The sequence below is a fragment of the Achroia grisella genome, unplaced genomic scaffold (assembly GCF_030625045.1).
Source record: "Achroia grisella isolate CSIRO2021 unplaced genomic scaffold, CSIRO_AGI_Agris_v1 utg1920, whole genome shotgun sequence".
NCBI classification, from domain to species: Eukaryota; Metazoa; Arthropoda; class Insecta; order Lepidoptera; family Pyralidae; genus Achroia; species Achroia grisella.
Window position 1 is genome coordinate 1,923,080 of NW_026712695.1, and position 19,964 is coordinate 1,943,043.

Below are 19,964 nucleotides of genomic sequence, written 5' to 3' on the forward strand. Positions count from 1 at the left end.
TTTGCTGTTTGACAATGATTTGGAATAATTACACTAAAATAAGTAGAATATCTGAGTAAGAAAATCTTAAAATCTGGGGTTTTGCCAAATGTATATAAGTATTAAGCTATTAATATTTTAGAATATTTGATAAAATGCATTCTAGTAGGAATTTAAACAGTATAAATAAAATATGCAAATATTAAATAATAAAATGTATTTCAAATAAATAAGAGCATATGCATTTAAATTAAATTGAATGATATGATTACAGACATTCTATAAAAACTGGGTAACAATTTTCTAATTTCTCATTAAAGTTAGCTTTAGCTAAAGGTTCTTGAGAATTCCTTAACTTTAGAGTAGTGTTATTATTTAGTACAACAGTACTAAAAGAATCCACCACAACGCTGTTATGTGGATATGGAGTAAGTTTGTCCAGGGGTTCAAATTCTTTTGCGTGACCACTTATAAAGCCTAATTCCTTACAAATTGCTTCTAGTTCTGATTTTGTATGATGTTGTGTTGAGTAGCATTTTGTACGCCACACTCCATGGGATCGAACAATTACTTGTCCAGTGCCATACCTAAGTAGAACATCGTATATTGTTATTATATTTATTACTTAAATTATAATTATTTATGACTTTCTATTCTATTTAGCATTTAATTTGTTAATTTATTATTTTAAAATATGGGTACAATACCCACGGGTACAATACATACATGATCTTCAAACTTTTATCGAAGACTTATTAATTTTCTTTTCACAATTATATGAATAATTAATTTAAATTTACAGTGTATGAGACATTGTAAATATGTACTTAATAGCTGTGCTCGCGGTTTCACCCGCATGAAATTTATAGCCCAAATATATTTCTGATGTATAAGCTATATTACTGGAAAGTTTCATCAAAATCCGTTTACTATACATGTAGGTTATAACTTACGGTGTTCCAAATGGGCCATGTAAACCTATACATGTTGTCTCATCATCACCGTTGGGACAATCCCGCACACCATCACACACCATGTCTGGAGCCACACAGTGATCTACGTCACTTATTTTGCCGCATCTATAAAAGAATACACATAACGTAAATAACTTGCTATCTTTTCTCATCTTTGCTAAAAGTGAAGATGTATATCTTCACCTGGAAAATATTTTTATATGCTTTAAATGGAGTCCAAATTTCTTTATATTCTTTATATTGGACTCCATTGAAAGCATATAAAAATATTTTTGACGATGATTTAAACTTAAATACATTATACATTGTTTGATAATATTTATGTACATATTAATGACCTGTGATTAAATAATCACTAAACTACTAAACACACTAAACCATTAACATAATAATGTAATAAGATTTGGAAGGCCCTTATAATGACCATTTAACTTTGATTTTTCCTATGCTACATGAACTATTGGTTTCTGTAACTTTTTTATTTATATTTGCAGTAAGTAAATAAGGTACGATACATTATCATACATTCTAATTCAAGATGCCTTATAACAGTAAATTACACTTGCTTGCTCTATATTTCAGTATAAAAAAGTCAGGCTCATAAGCTAGCTGTTCATGACGGTATATATATTACTTACATTATTATTATCCTAATGTAGGTATTTTTATATGCATTAGATAAAATGACATCAATATTATTAAAATGCAGAATCATATGAATATATGCTTTCTAGATTGATTGGTAAAAGTTTGAATATGTCAGAGGCTAATTCTTAATTTAAAAGCTATAATCTTCTTTGTTTAGAACATCTAATACATAATAATAATGAATGCGTGAATAAAATAACAAACGATGAGTTGCCACAATCGTTCGTAATCGTTAATATTCGTATCGACCCAGAAATATGTAATCTTAATCACTAATTACCCACACACACTTTTATCTTATAATAAACTCCTCCTATTTTCAATATGTTACACAATACAGTCATATATCCAATTTAAATTTTATTAGTAAATAGAGATAGTATCATTCAGGTACTAAGAACTTTGTACCATATGTTTACTTAATTTTCTTGAATAGTGGAATGACAATATGTTTAAAAATAAAATACACTTTGTAGGGATCTCTGTTATACTCGTAGTAAGTATAATAGTTTCTGGGTAAGCCAATTCATGAACAGAGCTGGAATAATACTTCTATAATGTATAGAAGAAGCCACAATTATATAGTCGTATGTAATATTTTTACTCAAAATTCCAGCAAATATTTTACTTCTATTTATAAATAATTTAATTCATATTCAAATTTTAAATTTTGTATCTGTTTACAAATATTAATCTAGTAGAAATAAAATTAACTGTATAATCAGTGTTTGTGCCGTGCGGATAGTAAAACCGCATTTATCAGAAGGCGAGATGAAGTATAATACTAACTACCACAGCTTAATCAGAGACGGACACAATGTACAATAGGTTTTTTTATATTATTAAAATGGCAAACAAGCTGACGGTGCATTAAGGGTAAGTGATAAACGTCGCCTATTTACATGAATAAGTACTATGCATATCACGTTATTATGCGTGTCCTTTCCGGAAGACTAAGATATCATGCCTCTAATTCTATAATTTCACTGCCTGATCTCCAACTTTTCAACCCAAATATATCGTACAAAGCAGGCTGCTTGGTAATTGAAATAGGTGAAACTGAGACGGCACCCAGGCAAACAATTGTGTACAAAGTTTACTTGAGTTTATAAGTACGTACCGATATGTTCTTTCTGCATAGCATTTACAAAACATCGGATCTTCGTCACTCCTGTCCTCGCAGTGAAGTATACCGTCGCATAATCCTGAAGGCATGACTCTGGCCAAGTAACGAGAACAGATCACGTGATCGGGCTCATCGGTGCGATCACCGCAATCATCATGACCATTATTAAACATTTCTTTTGATATACATTTACCGTTATGACATCTCAATTGCCCGGAGGAACATCCTGAAAAAATATTTTAATGATTATTCTCTACATAGTATTCAATTGTATAGCAGTTATTATCATGTAAGTTTAATGAACTCGTTGTCCTATGTCGCCTGCGTGAACTCGAGTAAAAATTATATTGTGTTAAAATGTAATATGATCTATCTGTCCAATTTCCATTAAAATACATGAAGTAGTGTGATAAAGGTAAACCACACGCATTCATCCAACCTTTTACGTTTATAATATTATATTTTATGTTACCAAAATAATTACTTGCTAAAATATAGTTTGACGAATAAATTACATAGGTAGGTACCTACTAATATTTTAAGGATTCTCTGTTATATAGACGGTATATTAATTGTTACAGATTTTATTAGATTACAATGGTAATTTTAATCAACAAAAAATTAATTGTAATGTATAATTAATTTTAATATACGTTAGTGGCGGATTCAATACTTAGTGCGTACTGATTCTTAAAAATAAAATGGAAAGAATAAATTACTGATTTTCTTTTTGTAATACGATACTCGTAACTACCTACAAAAATTTAATATAAAACCTTACCACATCCCTTATGATGTGGGTCGTTTTGACATATCTGCGTTTTATTCCCACATGCTTGTTCAGTCTCATCGTACCCGTCTTCGCAGTCCTTCACCCCATTACACACGTGAAGCATTTTAATACATCGCCCACGGCTGCACCTTACACCATCACACGTCTCGTGGACTAAATGTTTATTAGACTCAAAAGATGGTTTTCCACCTGTAAATGTAATAACAATGATCCAATCCATTCATATATTAAAATATTTTTGGTACTATCTATTTTTGGAACATGGTGCATATGTATATATAATAATTTAAATTACATATTTACTTTTAATATTAGTTTATTTTGTGTGTCTAATGTCTATATACGTATATGTTAACATTAAATTATTGTTTTAATAATAATGAATATTTAATTATGTACGTACCAAAATGTTTAATTTCACTTTTTATGTTTTCGATAGCACTTGCATTAATATACTGTTCAAGACCACATTCCCCTCTGCTGTCAACAAATGAAGCGGCAGGATACCACCCCTGTTCCGTATGGCAGCTAATTATGCCGGCCCATTGCTGATGCGAAACCATACCTGTCTGTAACCGTATTAATAATAATACAAGTGGATTAGTTGGAGCAATAGGCCTTACGATAAAGATATAACTGTAATCACCAAATGATATTGCGAGGAAGAAAATTACTTAAAATACTTTTCTGGAAAAATATGTTTCATTTAATGTAAGGATAACATTAAACATTTTGGAAGATTGCAAAGATAACTAGAATGCCCAGACAAGTAATAAAAAATTTCAGGAAACAAAGTAAACGTGAATTGAGTTACGAAAGTAAACGAAAAATGAGTTGTGTTTAAAGATATAAGGTTGTTATTTTGTGCATAGTACAATATACTTACAGGGCAAATGCTAGATTTAGATAACCGAACAAAACATCTATTATGAGCACTGCAATTTTCTTTAGTCTCTTTTAAAAATGCACTGACGGTTGAGTTATTCTCGTCTTGACCGATTGTTACACAGATATGACTATCTTCGTCTTGGATATTACTGAAATAGATTTAGTAATTACCTTATATTTTTTAATGAATATTTAATCAATATTAATAAATCTATATGTAAAAAAAAATGTAAAATTCAAAATAGAATGAATAAAAACCTACGCTGAATTAATAATCATGGGTTTCACCATAGCTGAGTAATACGCTGGTGCTTTTAATTTTAATAGAATTACTTTGTTACGATACAATTCTGTCTTTGAGATCACTTCGTAAATTTGTTCATATGGCCCATTGGTAGAATTTAAAGTTCTATGGGACCCAAGTACAACAGAAATATGTTGTTGTTCAAATCTGGAATTAAAACATATATTTTTTAGAATTTTCTTTACAAAATAAGTTAACATAACAATTAAATATCGAGTAATTACGCTAAATTACATGAACCAATTTATAGGACATTTTCAAAAAGTAATATAAAAAGGTATTCAATTATACTTACACAAAATCCCACAGACAGGAATGACTAATTAAAACTAATGATTTATCTACCAGTACACCAGAGCATTTATAACTTCCGTCTACATAAACTTTAGCTGCCCATGGCCACGTTCGGTCGGCAACCGAATCCACTTCTCTATAAAGATTTTGGCTTACTTCATAGTCAAATAATGAATGATCACAATATATGTAGAGGGACATGCATGTTTGTGTTACATTTTGTACACATTGTTCTTTAATTATTTCTGGTTCATTGATTATAATATGCCTGGCAGTATTATTTTTATCAATGTCTTTTCTGAATGCAAAATGAACGGGCACATCTTTGATCTCCCTTTTAGCTCGTATATTAGATAAGTATTTTGGTTTCCTAAGGTCTTCGTTTTTAACTTTAATGTTCTTCACGTAGAATCTGTTTGCAGAACTAAAAAGATGAAAATAAAATTTTCAAATCATTATAATATTATGCTGTTGAGTAACAAATTAATATACCTACATGTACTTCGGTAATACATTGTTAATATAGAAATGTCCTTATATGATTTATATAAGAGCCTTTCTATAATGCTTTCTTTAATATGCTTTATTAAAGTTAATTCATAATTTGTTTTGTGCATACAAAATGTTTCAATTGAAAGGTTTGAGTACTTCTGATACTGCAAGATATATGTACGCAAGAAGTTCATTACTCGTAGAGTACAATAATGTAAGGCTAAAATAATTTAAGCGAATTATACGTTACCTAAATCCTAAGTATCTACACATATGCATAGCAGTTTGTTCCTGTTGTTCTGTTGATAAATCATCCTCACAAACAACATGCCAATCGTTGTTATATTTCTTTGTCAAAAAACCTTCTAAATTAATTTTTGGTCTATCATCAAATTCATAGGTCAAGTCTTTGCCGTTCGTAAGAGTAACTGAAAATAAAATTTATGAAAAATTTGTTATAGAAATATTTAATTTATGTAAATTTTATTAAATAAAAGTCGCGAAAGTAGTCAAAAAATAAAGTCAGCATAAAGTCCCGTCTTGTGTGGTAACTATTAATTAATTAAGTAGATAATATACGAGTGTAATATAAGGACAAAATCGCATTTGCGTTATACAATAAGTAAGCATTCAATTCATTTGTGTTCAAGTATTACTTACAACAATCTAATTCATCTTCGCCTTGAGGACATTGTGGTTTGCCATCACAAACATATTTTATGGGTAAGCAAATTCGGCTTTGCCTGCACATAAATCGATCGTCAGGACAACTGTCTGAAAATAGAAAAACAGAATAACGTTTTATTAAATTGTTTTCGTGGTTGTTTTAAATTGTACTATATAAACGATGAACAACCCCTATAAGTACGTTTGAAAGAACGTCGAAATATCAGAAACTCAGGCTAATATTGTTATCATAGTAATAACAAAGTATTTCGTAAAGAGAATCTTTATAAATGTGAAGGTAAATTTAGAAAAGAAAAATCGTAATATTTTATTTAGATTGTGGAAAGTTGGAAATCTTGCCATAATAAAAATATTATTTGTAACAGTAACTCGTTATTAAGTACTTACAACAGTCAGTTTCATCTTGGCCATCAGCGCAGTCAAAAATACCGTCGCAAAGAAGTTTCATATCAAACGTTGAAAGATAATCGATGCAAGAACAATCAAATTCGTCGGTACCATCTTCGCAATCGGCTTTGTGGTCACAACGATACTGATATGGAATATTCTGTTTTATACTGTAAATAATTTGTATTTAATTTATATGAAATTATAATATAATTTTGTATGTAAAGCTTATATATAAACTAATAAACATAATTCCCATTAAACACATTTTGTAATATTTAAACTTCGGAAATAAAATAAATTAATAATATATGTACAAAGTTTCGTAGGTTTTGATTATCTTTCTTGTATTTATGTAAATTCACTGTAATATACAAGGGTATGTAAAACATAATAAGCATAAGATTACTTACTGACGACATTCAAATTCTTTAGGAATACGGTGTTTCTTTCTCATTTTAGCTGGTTGGAGTTCCGATAAAACCAAATCTTCAATTTTGTGTATAATATCAATTTCGTGATCTACGTGTGGCGGATTCTTTAACTTATTAGTATGTATAAAAGTTTTGCTTTCCTTGTTTTCTAAAGTTTCTATTTTATTCAGTTTTACATTTGATGTGTCATGTATATTTGGAAGAAGTTCTACAATTAAAGATTTAGATTCAAATTCATTGTCATGTGTTTTATTTTGATTTGAAGGTTCTACTTCCGTAATAATTAAGTTTGATTTATTTTTATCTGTTAAGTTGCTGTTTAATTGATTTTTGTGTATTGCATGTATGTCCATGTTAGTTTTATGTTCTAATTGCTGACTATTTTCTGTAACGGTAGTAGTAAGAACCGTATTAGTCGATAATTCATTCTGCGGAGTACTTGTAGACCAATTTATTTCAATATTTGTTGCATTAAAATTTTCATCTGTATTAACTTCTTCGTCTAAATCTGATGTTAAAGTATCTAAAGATTCTTTGGATGATATGCTACTTGATTCCATTATATCTCCTCTATTTGTATTTTCTGTTTCTCTAAATGTAATTTGTTCGGGATTCATAGTTACATGTTCTTCCGAGTTTTCAGAACTTTTTGAAATCGATATTTCTATTGTTGATGCATCTAAGAAAGGCGGATCATCCTTTGAATCACGATATTTTTCGATATTATTAATTTCAGATAGATTTTTACCTTGTATATTCGAAAGTAAATTTTCGCCTTTTTTTACTTTGCTATTTGTATCTATAATATTTTCATTAATATTACTCGTTCTGCTAAATAATATATTTTCGAATGTTCTCATTTCTTTGCAATTAATTTCGTCGTCTCCATTAAGGCAATCAACAATTTTGTCACAAACTCTTTTATCGGGAAGACATTTAAAAAGCCCAGATTTACATCTATATCCTGGACACTCTTGCTTTGGTTGAATTGATGGTAAAGAAGTTGATACTAAAATTATATAATATTGTATTTAAGAAGTTAGTTAAGAAAGATTTCAATTTTAATAATCTCAGTTACAGTACTAAATTCATTTTTTTATATCAATATTACAATACTTACAAGTATTACTTCTGATCCATTTAATGAACATACTGACTCTAGTATAAACTCCAGGTTCATCTTTACGAGCACATCCGTCACCATGACTTACTATACCAGCAACGTACCACTGTTGTGCATTTAAAGGATTTCTACAAAGGAGTGGTCCACCGCTGTCGCCCTATAAATATTAAAAAAAAAATATTAATTTACTATATTTCTATTAATATAATAAACTTAATTAAGTTTATATATAGTACAATTACCGATTCTCAGCATACATATATATGTATGCTGAGAATCGGTAGTTGGATGTATTTTAGATATATATATATATATCTAAAATACATCCAATCCATTAAGATATTGAAATTAGGCTCAACAATGCCTTAAAGCTTGTCAAAAGTTAAGGTTAATATAGTAATAATACGGACATTACAAAATTAGGATACTATGTCTCTGTATCATATATTATAAATTTCATTGTTAAAATCACGTAATACAAATTTGAAGATTTATAACAGAAATTGATGTGACAGAGATAACGTAATATGAAAATATTTTATATATATTAAACTTACTTGACATGCATCTCTTCCACCTTCAACTGGGCCAGCACAGATTTCTTTTCCAGCTCTATCTTCAGAATGTTTACAGTTGCTCCAAATTGGAACTTCTACTTCTCGCATATGATCCGCTTTTAAAAATATACACGTAAAAAATATAAAAAAACAAAAACTCAAAAATTAATTTGGATAAAATAAAACAAATATATGAGCACAGGTAAAGTATAATGAAGTATTTTTTTCTAAAATATACATATATTTTTTTGTTAATATGATTTAAGTTATTTTGATCTAACGGTAATATACAAACAAACAATAGGTGCTAAAATTATTAAAGTATTTAAAATTTCTATTATTCGAATTAAATATTACTAACACTTGAAAACCGCACTTTTGGGGGGGTTTATAATAGTAGGCCAATATTAAATTTCAATTCATCATTCATTCTATTGTCTTTCAGATAAAATAAATGAACAGTAAATATGTCATGCATGCATTATGTTATATGTGGTGTGTGTATGTTTAGTATGTAATGTTGTACATAACGCTTGAAAACAAATACGATAAATCTCCTGAATTACTTTTAGATTAAAACATGAATTAACTAGGTATATTTTAATACTTATATTAATTTTAATACTTAATTATATATTCGGAAATATCGGTTTTAAAATGGTATCAGTAATAGTTAAGCCAAGTATGTGATTTATGGACTTACGGTCAGGTCCGTGCTCCACGGTTGCTCCCCATCCAACCGCAGTACATATGGTTCCTGGTGCTGGACCCCAAAGCCAATCAGCACCAGCTGTATCGGGTCCAGGCAAGCAGACCGGTCTCACCCATCTACTAAACTTAATACTTGTCTCAACCATCATTAAAGACAGGTCGTTTTTCATATCCATTTGACTGTAATGTTGATTAACTATGATATTAGTAATGCGATGATTTTGTTCTTGCGGTGAAAAGGAAAAGCGTCTTAGCATTCCTACTTGTATCTCATAGTAGTGTTTCCAAAATCTGAAAATAATAGTTAGGCAGTGTTAGTTATATGATGTAGTAAAACAATTCTAAAAGATTGTTCTAAACTACGTTTAAAGTTCTAGTTTTGCTATTCTTATAGCCCCTTTCTTTCCTCTTCAAACTATCCAAGGATATGTGTATTATTAAGTTTACATATGTATGTATGTACATATATTATATATATTTATGTATATTGGCATGTATTATTTATACCTATCTTAGTTGTGTTGTGATTTATACCACCTACTCTTTTTCTTATAAACAACTGTCACACTGGTAGTCATCCACTAATTAACATAGATATTTATATTTTCTTTATAACATAAATATTTAAATACTAGATGAAAACCCGGCTTCGCTCGGGTAGATATTTCTGTAGTCATCGGTTCTTAAAGCATATTAAGTAAGCAAGTCAGAGATACGTAAAGCTTCGTTCATTGTGTTTAATAAATACTATAGTAAATAATAAGTGCAAAAGTATTTATACAAATAATTTTTATTTTAAATCAACATTCAAAATAAATTAACAAAACATATACTTTTAAGGTTTATTCTCTGTTAACCTCTTTGTTTTAAGCACTCTCTATTTTGCAAGATATTTAAAACCAATTGCTTCATCCAAACATCTTTCCCGTCTTTTACATTCTTTTTTTTTATTTAGTCCGCGCGACTCTCCGGGATTTGTCGAGTTCCTAGTTTTGTCGCTCTTTCAGTACGACGACGTGATCCACCACCGTCCTTTTCCCCTTTTTCCTCTTTTTCTCTTCCTTTCAACCTTCCCTCTCGTCCTGCGTTAGCCATTTGCTATGCTCCCACTCTAGGGTCGAGCCCCCATAAACATGCGGGGCTTGGGGCTACAGGGACACCAAGTAGCTTAGTAATTAATTTGTAAGTGTCATACTTGGTTATAGTTTGTTTTTTAATCCGGGAGACTAAATTGGCAGGTTTAAATGTCAAATTTTCAAATAATGTTACCACCTCGGCTGTATGGGCGCAGTTCCCTTTGCCTTTCCGAATAAGGATAAACAGAACCAAAAAAAATGTTACCTGTAGCGGGGTAGCCATACCGATTTATTCAATCGGAAACTTTTATTCTAACAAATTAGTTTTAAAGTTTAATATGACGTTTCCATAACAGAATTTTATAATTTACGTACATATACTAATGTTTCCACTACTGTTGTAGTGTTATACAGAATAAAAATATATTTTTGTTGTTTCCGTACAAATAGTAATTTTTACAGTATTAATCTACAAACCAACATTTTTTTCTTACAATCAGTTAAATAATATATGACACTATGAAAAGGTCATTTGTTTTATAAAAAAGTAAGTTAGTCTTTATTTTTGTGAAAAATAACAAAATCTATTTTGATACAACAACCATATATTTATTAACCTTTATTAATTTTGTGTTAATGCTTTTTAAATAAACACCCACACATTATTTCCGTATAACCTATAAAAATAGGTAAATAACATTAATTTCCAATAGTGCCACAACCTTATTTAAAAAATATTATAAATAATACATGCCAATATACATTATGTGTGTAATAATAAAATGTGAAGAAATTGTGATTGTTATTAAGTTTATTTTAATAAGTTCATCAGAACAGAGAAACAACATTTGACATTTATTATTATTTGACATTGGACAATGACTTTAATTTTTATAATTTATATTGTAAAACTTTAAGTTGGGCTAAAAAGGACTTGTATCCAGAGCCGTGAAACAAATTAATAAAAAAATATTGTCAAATTTGTCTCGCAATTGGCCAATTTAAAGAAAAACACATATTTTGACAATTTTTTTATGATAAAAGAGTATCATAAAAAATTGTCAAAAACTATATTTTCGCGAAACGTCAACGACACATGTTATATGTCACAGTTCTTTGTGATGGATCTTTGGCGCGAACGCACGCGTAGTGTTGATTGGTTGTTAGCTAGTGACATGAAAAGATGGCGATTGCAGTTTGTTTGTCAGTGTGTGTTTTGTATTGAGTGAATTTAACGAAATACTCCATAATCCGAATTTTGCGGATATATGTTGTCGACTCGAAATCAATATTTTTTTATGTTTTGTTATTCACATAAGGTTTCGTTCGAGTCTACCGTACCCCTTGACGGAATTATTAATATAGATGATCTAGTGATCCTTAGAAAAAAAGGGAGTAATGTCTATACGTCGAGTTTTTTTGTATGTTTATAAGTTTTAAGAAACTTACTCATAAACGCAATGAGCAGCTGACATGATCCATTTTTGAGTTATGATGACTCCACCGCAATGGAACATTCCATTTCTATACATGGCCGCCATCCAGGGCCATGCTGCTGGTTGACTAGGCTTTCCACCTACCACCCTGCTTTGGGCTCGTTTGTTTCTTAGACCATTATATTTATTTCCTTTCGAATTTCTGTTATAGAAAATTGGTGTTCTGTATTTATTTTCCACGTTAGTAAGATTTCTTAAGTGACCTTTAGATGGATTGTTATAAAAAACGTAAGGTTGGGTTTTCAAAAGAAATCGCTTATTTCGACCAAAAAGGTGATTTTCGGCGGCATCGTTCTGTGAAAAGGTTAAACAAAATGTTTTTATAATAAAGATAAATGAAAATGTTTTTATAATAAATATAAAATTTGCAGTCTATTGTTTATTTCAAAGGAAGGTTTAATTGCCGTGACTACTATATATAAGAACCGGTTTTGCCTTCAATAAAAACATGAAATTTTATACAAATAATAATAGTGTTCATTTCTTATTCGTTTTATTAATTTAAGTTATAAAAATAACTTAAATTAATACTTTGTGAGGTTATTTATTGTTGGTAATAAACCTCGATTTTTTTTCGTGTTATGCTATTAATATTATCCCAACAATGATTATTTATATCTATTTCTAATCAAAAGTTGTGTATATAATTATACTAAACAACATTATATATCTTTCAAAAGAGAGCATCTATTGCAATCTTATTTACATAGATACTGTGTATAGGATTGTACAGTTAGTAAGTACTCACTTCTCTTATCAACTGCGAATTTGTTAACATTCTTGTTCCACATAGAAGGTCAGGACAGGTCACATAAATAGCAGATGAATTGAAACATGATTGACTTGTATGTACCATACCATTAGGGTTTGTATTCAAATAATTAACTTTCAATAGTGGATCTATAGGCACGACTTGAATGAATGGTGGCCTGTAAGTAAAAGAGAGAAAATCTAAAGGGTATACTTACAAATTAAAACAATACACTATTTATACTTAGGTAGATTTTATATCAGAAGTATTAAATTTATTCTCAATTTTATACAGAGTTACTTGCATTGGTTTCCCTTCACACCTATTTCCTTGAATTGCATTGTAAGCTTTGTTTTATTTTGAAGAATGAGATATGGAAACAAAATAAAAGGATAAGAAAAAAATACACAATATTCTTCAGCAATGGATTACTATTCCTGCATATGTATTAGCACTGTGGTATGCGGCTGTTCATGTACATACGATGTCCACTGACCATCAAGTGAACTGTCAGCATCTTTGTTATTCCAGTTAAAAATAAATGATTTATTAAAATAATATTTAATACAATACCTAATAACAAGTCCTGTTTCACGGCGGCATGCGTCGTGTGCCCACATATAGGGATTTTTACAGACAGCATACCAGTTACCTTTAAAGTTCCGATGTAAAAATCCTTCTGTATTTGAAATTGCAAATATCTAAAAAGGACAAAAAAATACGAATACTTTAAGTAAAAAACAGGATGTTGTAAATTTTTCGAGCTTTTGTTTACCCCAGCTGAAAGAGAAAAGTCCTAGCATACATAATCACATTCGAATAATTTCTTGCTTTAAGCTTTATGACATGGATTGGCTTTTAAACTTTCGTTTCCAATGTTATTTAAATGAGTTCTAACAGTTGTTTTGTTTGATGGCTGAATAACATTATTATTAATAGATATTGTACAAAAAAAATCAAAAGAAATCACCAAATATAGTAAAAATTATTTTTTAAATTGGTAAATATTGAACTTTATAAAATTATCACAATAAATGATATCGCTTAAATGTCCATTATGGAATGAAAGCTAAATATGTGTATAATAGATACAAAGCGTTGTAGATTCGAAATGAATGTAGCGATATTAATGCCGTATATTGAAAGCTGATTAATTAAGTAAAAGTTATTAAGTTCATAAAATCTATCCATTATTCTTTTTTCTAATTTTCTAATTATCTTCATTTTAAATTTAAAAACTATATACGTTACCGGTTTTTGGTGCAAACTGGGTGAAAGGCTATTACAATCAAGTTCATCTCGACGATTTGGACAATCAACAACGTTATTACATCTTTGATCCTTACTAAAGCAAGAGCTCCGTGAGTTAATGTCAATGTCTTCACAGCTAAACGTATTTTCACTGCAACCTGTTAAAATTGTTATTTATGAATAGAATTTATTAAAAATGTAGTCATCAATTAAATTAATAGTATTTACTAATACATAGCATATTCACCACTGCATATAATCTCGTGATAATTGAAACGTTGTTGATTGATATTAAGTGCAATATTTGTTCGTACAGGTACTATAGAAACATCATTTTCAAAAAAATAATTACTTAAATGATTACCATAACATCCCATTTCATCTTCACCATACGGGCAATCCAAATACCCATCACAGATTCTGGTCTTATCTACTCTTGAAATACAACTGCATCTTGATTCATCGCTGACATCAGGGCAATCAACATTTCCGTCGCACCATTGTTTCTTAGATACACAGTCATCACCATTATCACAGGATACTAATCCTACAGGACATTGGGCTTCGCGGGTGGATATAAGTGATGGAGGTTCTGTTGAAATCTTTACATTTCTAAAAGGACAAGTATATAAATATAACTGGATATTAATTGCAATGCAGCATTTAGTGTATATTTGAAATTATAACAAAAATAATTTTTGGGTTATACCATAATGAGAATAGAGTTATCAATTATGTATATATAATATCATACTTAGGTTTAAAATACTTCATAAATATGTCAACATCTTGAGGATGGACTTTTTGTTTGTGGATTTCGGCTTCACGGCTTCTATGATAAGTATTAGATGTTACTTGCGGAGAATAACTGAAACAACATTAAATAAATAAGTTAGAAGAAATAAGAACATTGATTTATATTTCCGGGAAGGATTGAGTAAGAATACACTATCTTTCCGCTCGTTGTATCATATAATATTTCTTTAGTTGTTTACAAAAATATATATGAAAGAGAAATAAAAGTAAAAATTAAATTAAATCAGGCTGCATTGCAACAGTATTTTAAATCATGTTATTATTTAAAAATATCATAATATGCAATGTCGTCATAAAGGATTTAAGTGACGAAGTTGAGCTTAATATTTTGTGTGGTTATTCGGATATAGAATTGATGTTAAAATACTTGTCGTATTTTACCAGATACCAGTAGATTTGTACAAAATCATCTGCGTTGATGTCTTACCAAGTCGTAAAGCAGTTTCGTTTGTAAAATGTGTTTCGGTTTAAGAATATTAGTAGAATTACAAGGAGGCATAATATCTTAGTCTTCCGTAATAGCAACGTAGGTACTATTCATTCATATAGTTAACATTGACTTGAGATGCCACTGATCATCAGATTTATTTCAATGTCTCATTAAAATTAAGAACTTTAAGATAATAGATAAAACTATTGGGTGTTTTGATATAATAATAATAATAAATGACAGACCTGTGATATAGCTGTGTAGGATGTCCATATGATACTGGGGGGTTATAACTATCAGGTGAATCATACAAACCTGCAAAAACAATTAAATAACTCATTAGAATTGATAATATAATACATTTTCTTTAATTACCTATATTGTACGTTGTACTTAAGTACCTTGTATGTATGGATATTTTTCTTTCAATAGGCGAGCTAGTAAACAGGATTCAGTTAATGGTACTGATGGAGGATAGTTTTGTTGAGGGACAACATTTACTTGATATGGCTGTAAATTTGTATATTGTTCTCTGCCTTTACTAATATGCGGCACATCAATATTAACTTTTGGAACATCAAAAATATCGACCGGATCAGTTTCTCGTTTCGCTATATCTGTGGGTACAATGCGGTGATTTCTTTGTTGCAATTTTTCAGATACATTGTTAATGTAAATATTTGCTGTATCTTTATTATCTCTAATTTTATGTAAGTGAGTTTTAAGAGTACGGTCTAATTTATTACTTTTCTTCTCGTCTAAATTGTCTTTACTAAGCAATTTTAATTTTGTAACAAGATCTCTGCAAATTTCGTTTTTATTATTTTCTGTACATGGTACATTATGATTTTTTATAATTTCTCTAGCTTTTTGAATGTCTATATTTTGATATTTGTCAATTTCTTCTTCTGTATTGTTCTTTACGTTTTTTATATATGCATTTCTCTTTTTTCTTTTTTGTTTCGTTTTGGTTGTTTCATTTTGGAAGTGATAATATACACCATTATTGTTCTGTTGTATTGTCAAATTTGAAATTTCACTCGATTGACTTATCCATTTAACTGAAACTATTTCAGTTGTAGTTATATTACCTGAAATTAAAATAACAAAAATATTGAAATTATACTTTGTGATAACCTATAAATATTATATTAGATTAACTAATGAAAATACTCACCTGTATTTACTAGTAATATCCTTATAGCTAAAAGAATTCCAATCAAACCTAATATAATCAATAGGGTTGGCCAAAAACATATTCGTATTCTGGTTAAACGTCGACCTGAAAAGTTCAATATTATTTTTTAACTTATTACTTACCAAAAAAAATTAAACATTAATAAATCTGTACGTTCAAAACAGACAACTTAGATATAGTAATAATATAGAATCCATAATCGTCTTAAAAATAACTTTAAATATTGCGTGTGTATTTTAATACTTACTATTTGTAACTGTTTCTGCAAGTGACATTGGAGGGCCTTGTACTTCGTTGTGATCTTTCTTTGTTTTTATACTTTCCTTCATTCTCTGTAAGATAGAACTTGAACGTTATTTATATGATATTAAAACAGATAATATTTTATTATCACAATAGCATGACAAATAAGCCATCCATCTGGTGGTCCATCTGGTAAAAGTTCAAACTTTGAGTATAATGGTGATACGATAACGCAAGATCTCAAAGTGTTAAATCGCTTCGTCCGAAGAGAGAATAAATTTAAATATGAACTCACTTATAATTGTAATATAGATGCGGATGTAATCATACAACATTTATTTTATGGAATTTAGCTTTCTTTTAAGAGTAAAAGTAAAAATTGTTTAATTAAAACAATTAGAAAACTTATTAAATAATTTTTCTACTGAAACTAAATAAACTTATTTACCTAGTTATTTTTAGTTTCAGGAGACTTTAAAATATTATTTTCAAATTATGTATATATGAAATAGAAAGATAGTCAAAGCGAAGCTTACTTTACATAAAGTAAATATCAATTTATTACTAAGTCCACAAATCACACTTGAACAATTACTAACATCGTGAAAATGCAATAGTGACATTATTACACTATATGTAGTGTAATTACTTCTCAATAATAACCAAAGACCATCTTTAGTTATTATTGACAAGTAATTATATTACAGTATATTTTCTAAGCTTTGTCCAATTACTACCTATAGCATTGTGGGTGAATAAACTTACATCGAAAATTTTCTCTTCATCCAATATACCTCACATGGAAAGTGACATATATAGCCGACACGCCGACCCTAATTCAATATTATTTACGACGGACATATATATTTTATGTAAGAATATTCTTTTATATATAGTACATGACGCTGATATACGTAGTTATTTAAAAAAAATAGCAGTATCTATATAATAATAAGTAATTACATTTCTTCGACCATATCGATTGCATTATGGTAGTAGTACACGAAAAAATCTTCTGAATTTTCCATTGACCTTCGGGTTTGAAAACGTTTACACGAATCATAATAGGATTTATTTCGTATATCGCACCCATTAAAATTTCGCCTACGGCGTGGGAGGCTATTAAAATCAGAGGTTTATACAAAATGAATATAATTACGTGAAAAGGAGACAATTTAATTCGCTTGTTATCGCACCTGTCGAAGATATAATATTATTTATACTTCCTATAATTATGGACTAAATAGGTACAATATATAACAGGGAGGTAAATAATTTATAATTCTTCATATCAATGGCGAAATAGGTAAAATATAAACTCTTAAAAATTGCTAATAATGTATCGTTAACTTAATACATAAAACGACTATATATATAAATATTCTTTGTTAAGTGAAAAAAGGTACACTTTGCTTAATATATTTAGGTTACATACGCGCAAAGATTACCTATGTACATGTATAGGTTTTACCTATGTTAAGGAACAAGGGCATTTTAGGTCATTAACCACATGAATTATCATTTCCCGTAAAGTAATATAATAGGAAAGTAAGAATCTAGCCGTAAGAGAATTGCTGACTATAAACATTTTAGTAATAAATTTTAATTCATATGTAAAGCTCTCTATCTCTCTCCGTCTCTTTCTTATCATGATTGTGTTACATGTTTGATGATCAAATTGGTGAGTTTTATTATAACAAAGTTAATTCGTTTTAGAGATACTTATTATTTATTACTTTTTTAAAATATTTTTGCTTATTTGATCAAATAATAAATATTCAAATATATATTCTGTCTCTTCTCTACAAATGAAATCCCCGAGTTATTTTTACCAACAAAGATAATTCTTACTTAGGATTTAAAGAACATGTTGTTCTAAATGATAATTTAAAAATTTGGCGTTCATAAATGTCCTACATGATTAAATTATATTTGAATTAGAATTTAAATAAATAATAATTATTGCTATCCACTACGAATTAATGTGTGTGTATTAGCCGGCATATCATTTTAAGCATCGAACATGACACTCGTAATCGGCCATTGTTTATTTCAGTGAACATGGCAGTACTAAGTTACCTTACCTACTCAGATTTCTATTGCATTTATTGTATGTAAATCTATATCGACGATGTAAATATATAAGAATGAGCTAAAGAACGCACAGGATTCAGTCTGAATCTAATTAAAATAATATAAACTAAAAACAGTACTTACAATTATGTGCAATTCAATATAAAATCACTGTTTCACTTTACTAATGCACATAACATAACGTAACATCAACTTATTTGCAACCCAGTTTGAAGTCTCATTGTCAGCACAGTATTGTTGCAACTGATTCATTTTGCTGATGACCAATGTTTCGATTATAAGCTTTTATTTTGTTATGTCAGTATTTATTTATGTAAAGGAGATATACATACCAACAATATAAAATCTTTTTTATGAACTTAGCAGGTGGCGAGTACCTGTTACACCGATTAGTCTCCTTTTGTTATCGGTGTTACTATCACCGGAGAGATATATAGAAATTTTATTTAATACATAAAGTTTTTTTAGATTTGAATTCCCGACCTTTTAGTTCAAGTTTAATTAATTTAATAATAATATAATATATAAGTATACATATGTATTGATATAATATAATTATTACATAGTGAATAAAATATGACAATAGGTTTCATTTATTTTTATCATAACGACAGCAGTCATACCTTATGTACAAACCCTTACTTAAAGTCATGTAATCATCAAAAATATATCGCAGCGTCGATGACCTGATATTGATTTCGAAATGCACTTTATTATAACTGATGTATGTAGATCTTTATGCCTGGTAATCATATATTTTGAACTAGATACAATTGAATATATATAATTAGAGGATTTTAAAAATGAAAATGTCTATTTTGATTGAAGTGAAAATGAAGAAACACACATTTACATTGATTCTCCTATCATCTTCCGATAATTACCTGTAAAGTACAGTACTGCAATATTATGAGATCATCAAATATATTTTTATTATTTACTCTTTATTGCACCTTAAAAAATATAAAAGAAAACAGAATATTAAGAAATTATGTGTAAGTAGGTACAAAAAAGTATTATATATAAATTTAGTTAAAATATAATTGAATGAAATCATTAAACTCCATTAGGATTTTAATTAGTTTCTCATTTTATAAACATATTAATATTGTTTATTTAAATATTTTTGTTGATTTTATTTAAGTCGTAAGTTATATACATGGAAAAACTATAAATGATTTTCTTTGGAACTTAATGTAAAATGTGTTCTTC

At 28.9% G+C, this 19,964-nt stretch overlaps 1 protein-coding gene across 1 annotated transcript; it reads right to left on the reverse strand.

Moving 5' to 3' along the window:
- Positions 1-247: 247 nt before the first annotated feature.
- Positions 248-16,744, reverse strand: LOC131841732 (serine protease nudel). Its single transcript, XM_059190053.1, has 25 exons — positions 16,663-16,744; positions 16,395-16,499; positions 15,619-16,308; positions 15,463-15,532; positions 14,726-14,839; positions 14,336-14,583; positions 13,972-14,129; positions 13,294-13,421; positions 12,718-12,898; positions 11,923-12,263; positions 9,390-9,688; positions 8,687-8,802; positions 8,127-8,286; positions 6,986-8,015; positions 6,573-6,742; positions 6,159-6,272; positions 5,749-5,926; positions 5,008-5,430; positions 4,671-4,859; positions 4,407-4,557; positions 3,924-4,089; positions 3,509-3,709; positions 2,722-2,953; positions 933-1,058; positions 248-566 (listed from the first exon to the last, which is right to left on the reverse strand). Exons 1-25 carry the CDS (start codon positions 16,742-16,744, stop codon positions 248-250), a joined length of 5,991 nt encoding a protein of 1,996 aa, XP_059046036.1.
- Positions 16,745-19,964: the final 3,220 nt, after the last annotated feature.

Coding starts and splice junctions, on each gene's coding strand:
- LOC131841732 (XM_059190053.1), bottom strand. CDS start 16,744: ATGAAGGAAAGTATAAAAACAAAGAAAGATCACAACGAAGTACAAGGC. Junction 2,954..3,508: donor CCCACATCATAAGGGATGTG/GTAAGGTTTTAT, acceptor ATATTTTTTCAG/GATGTTCCTCCGGGCAATTG. Junction 567..932: donor CATGGCCCATTTGGAACACC/GTAAGTTATAAC, acceptor TGTTCTACTTAG/GTATGGCACTGGACAAGTAA.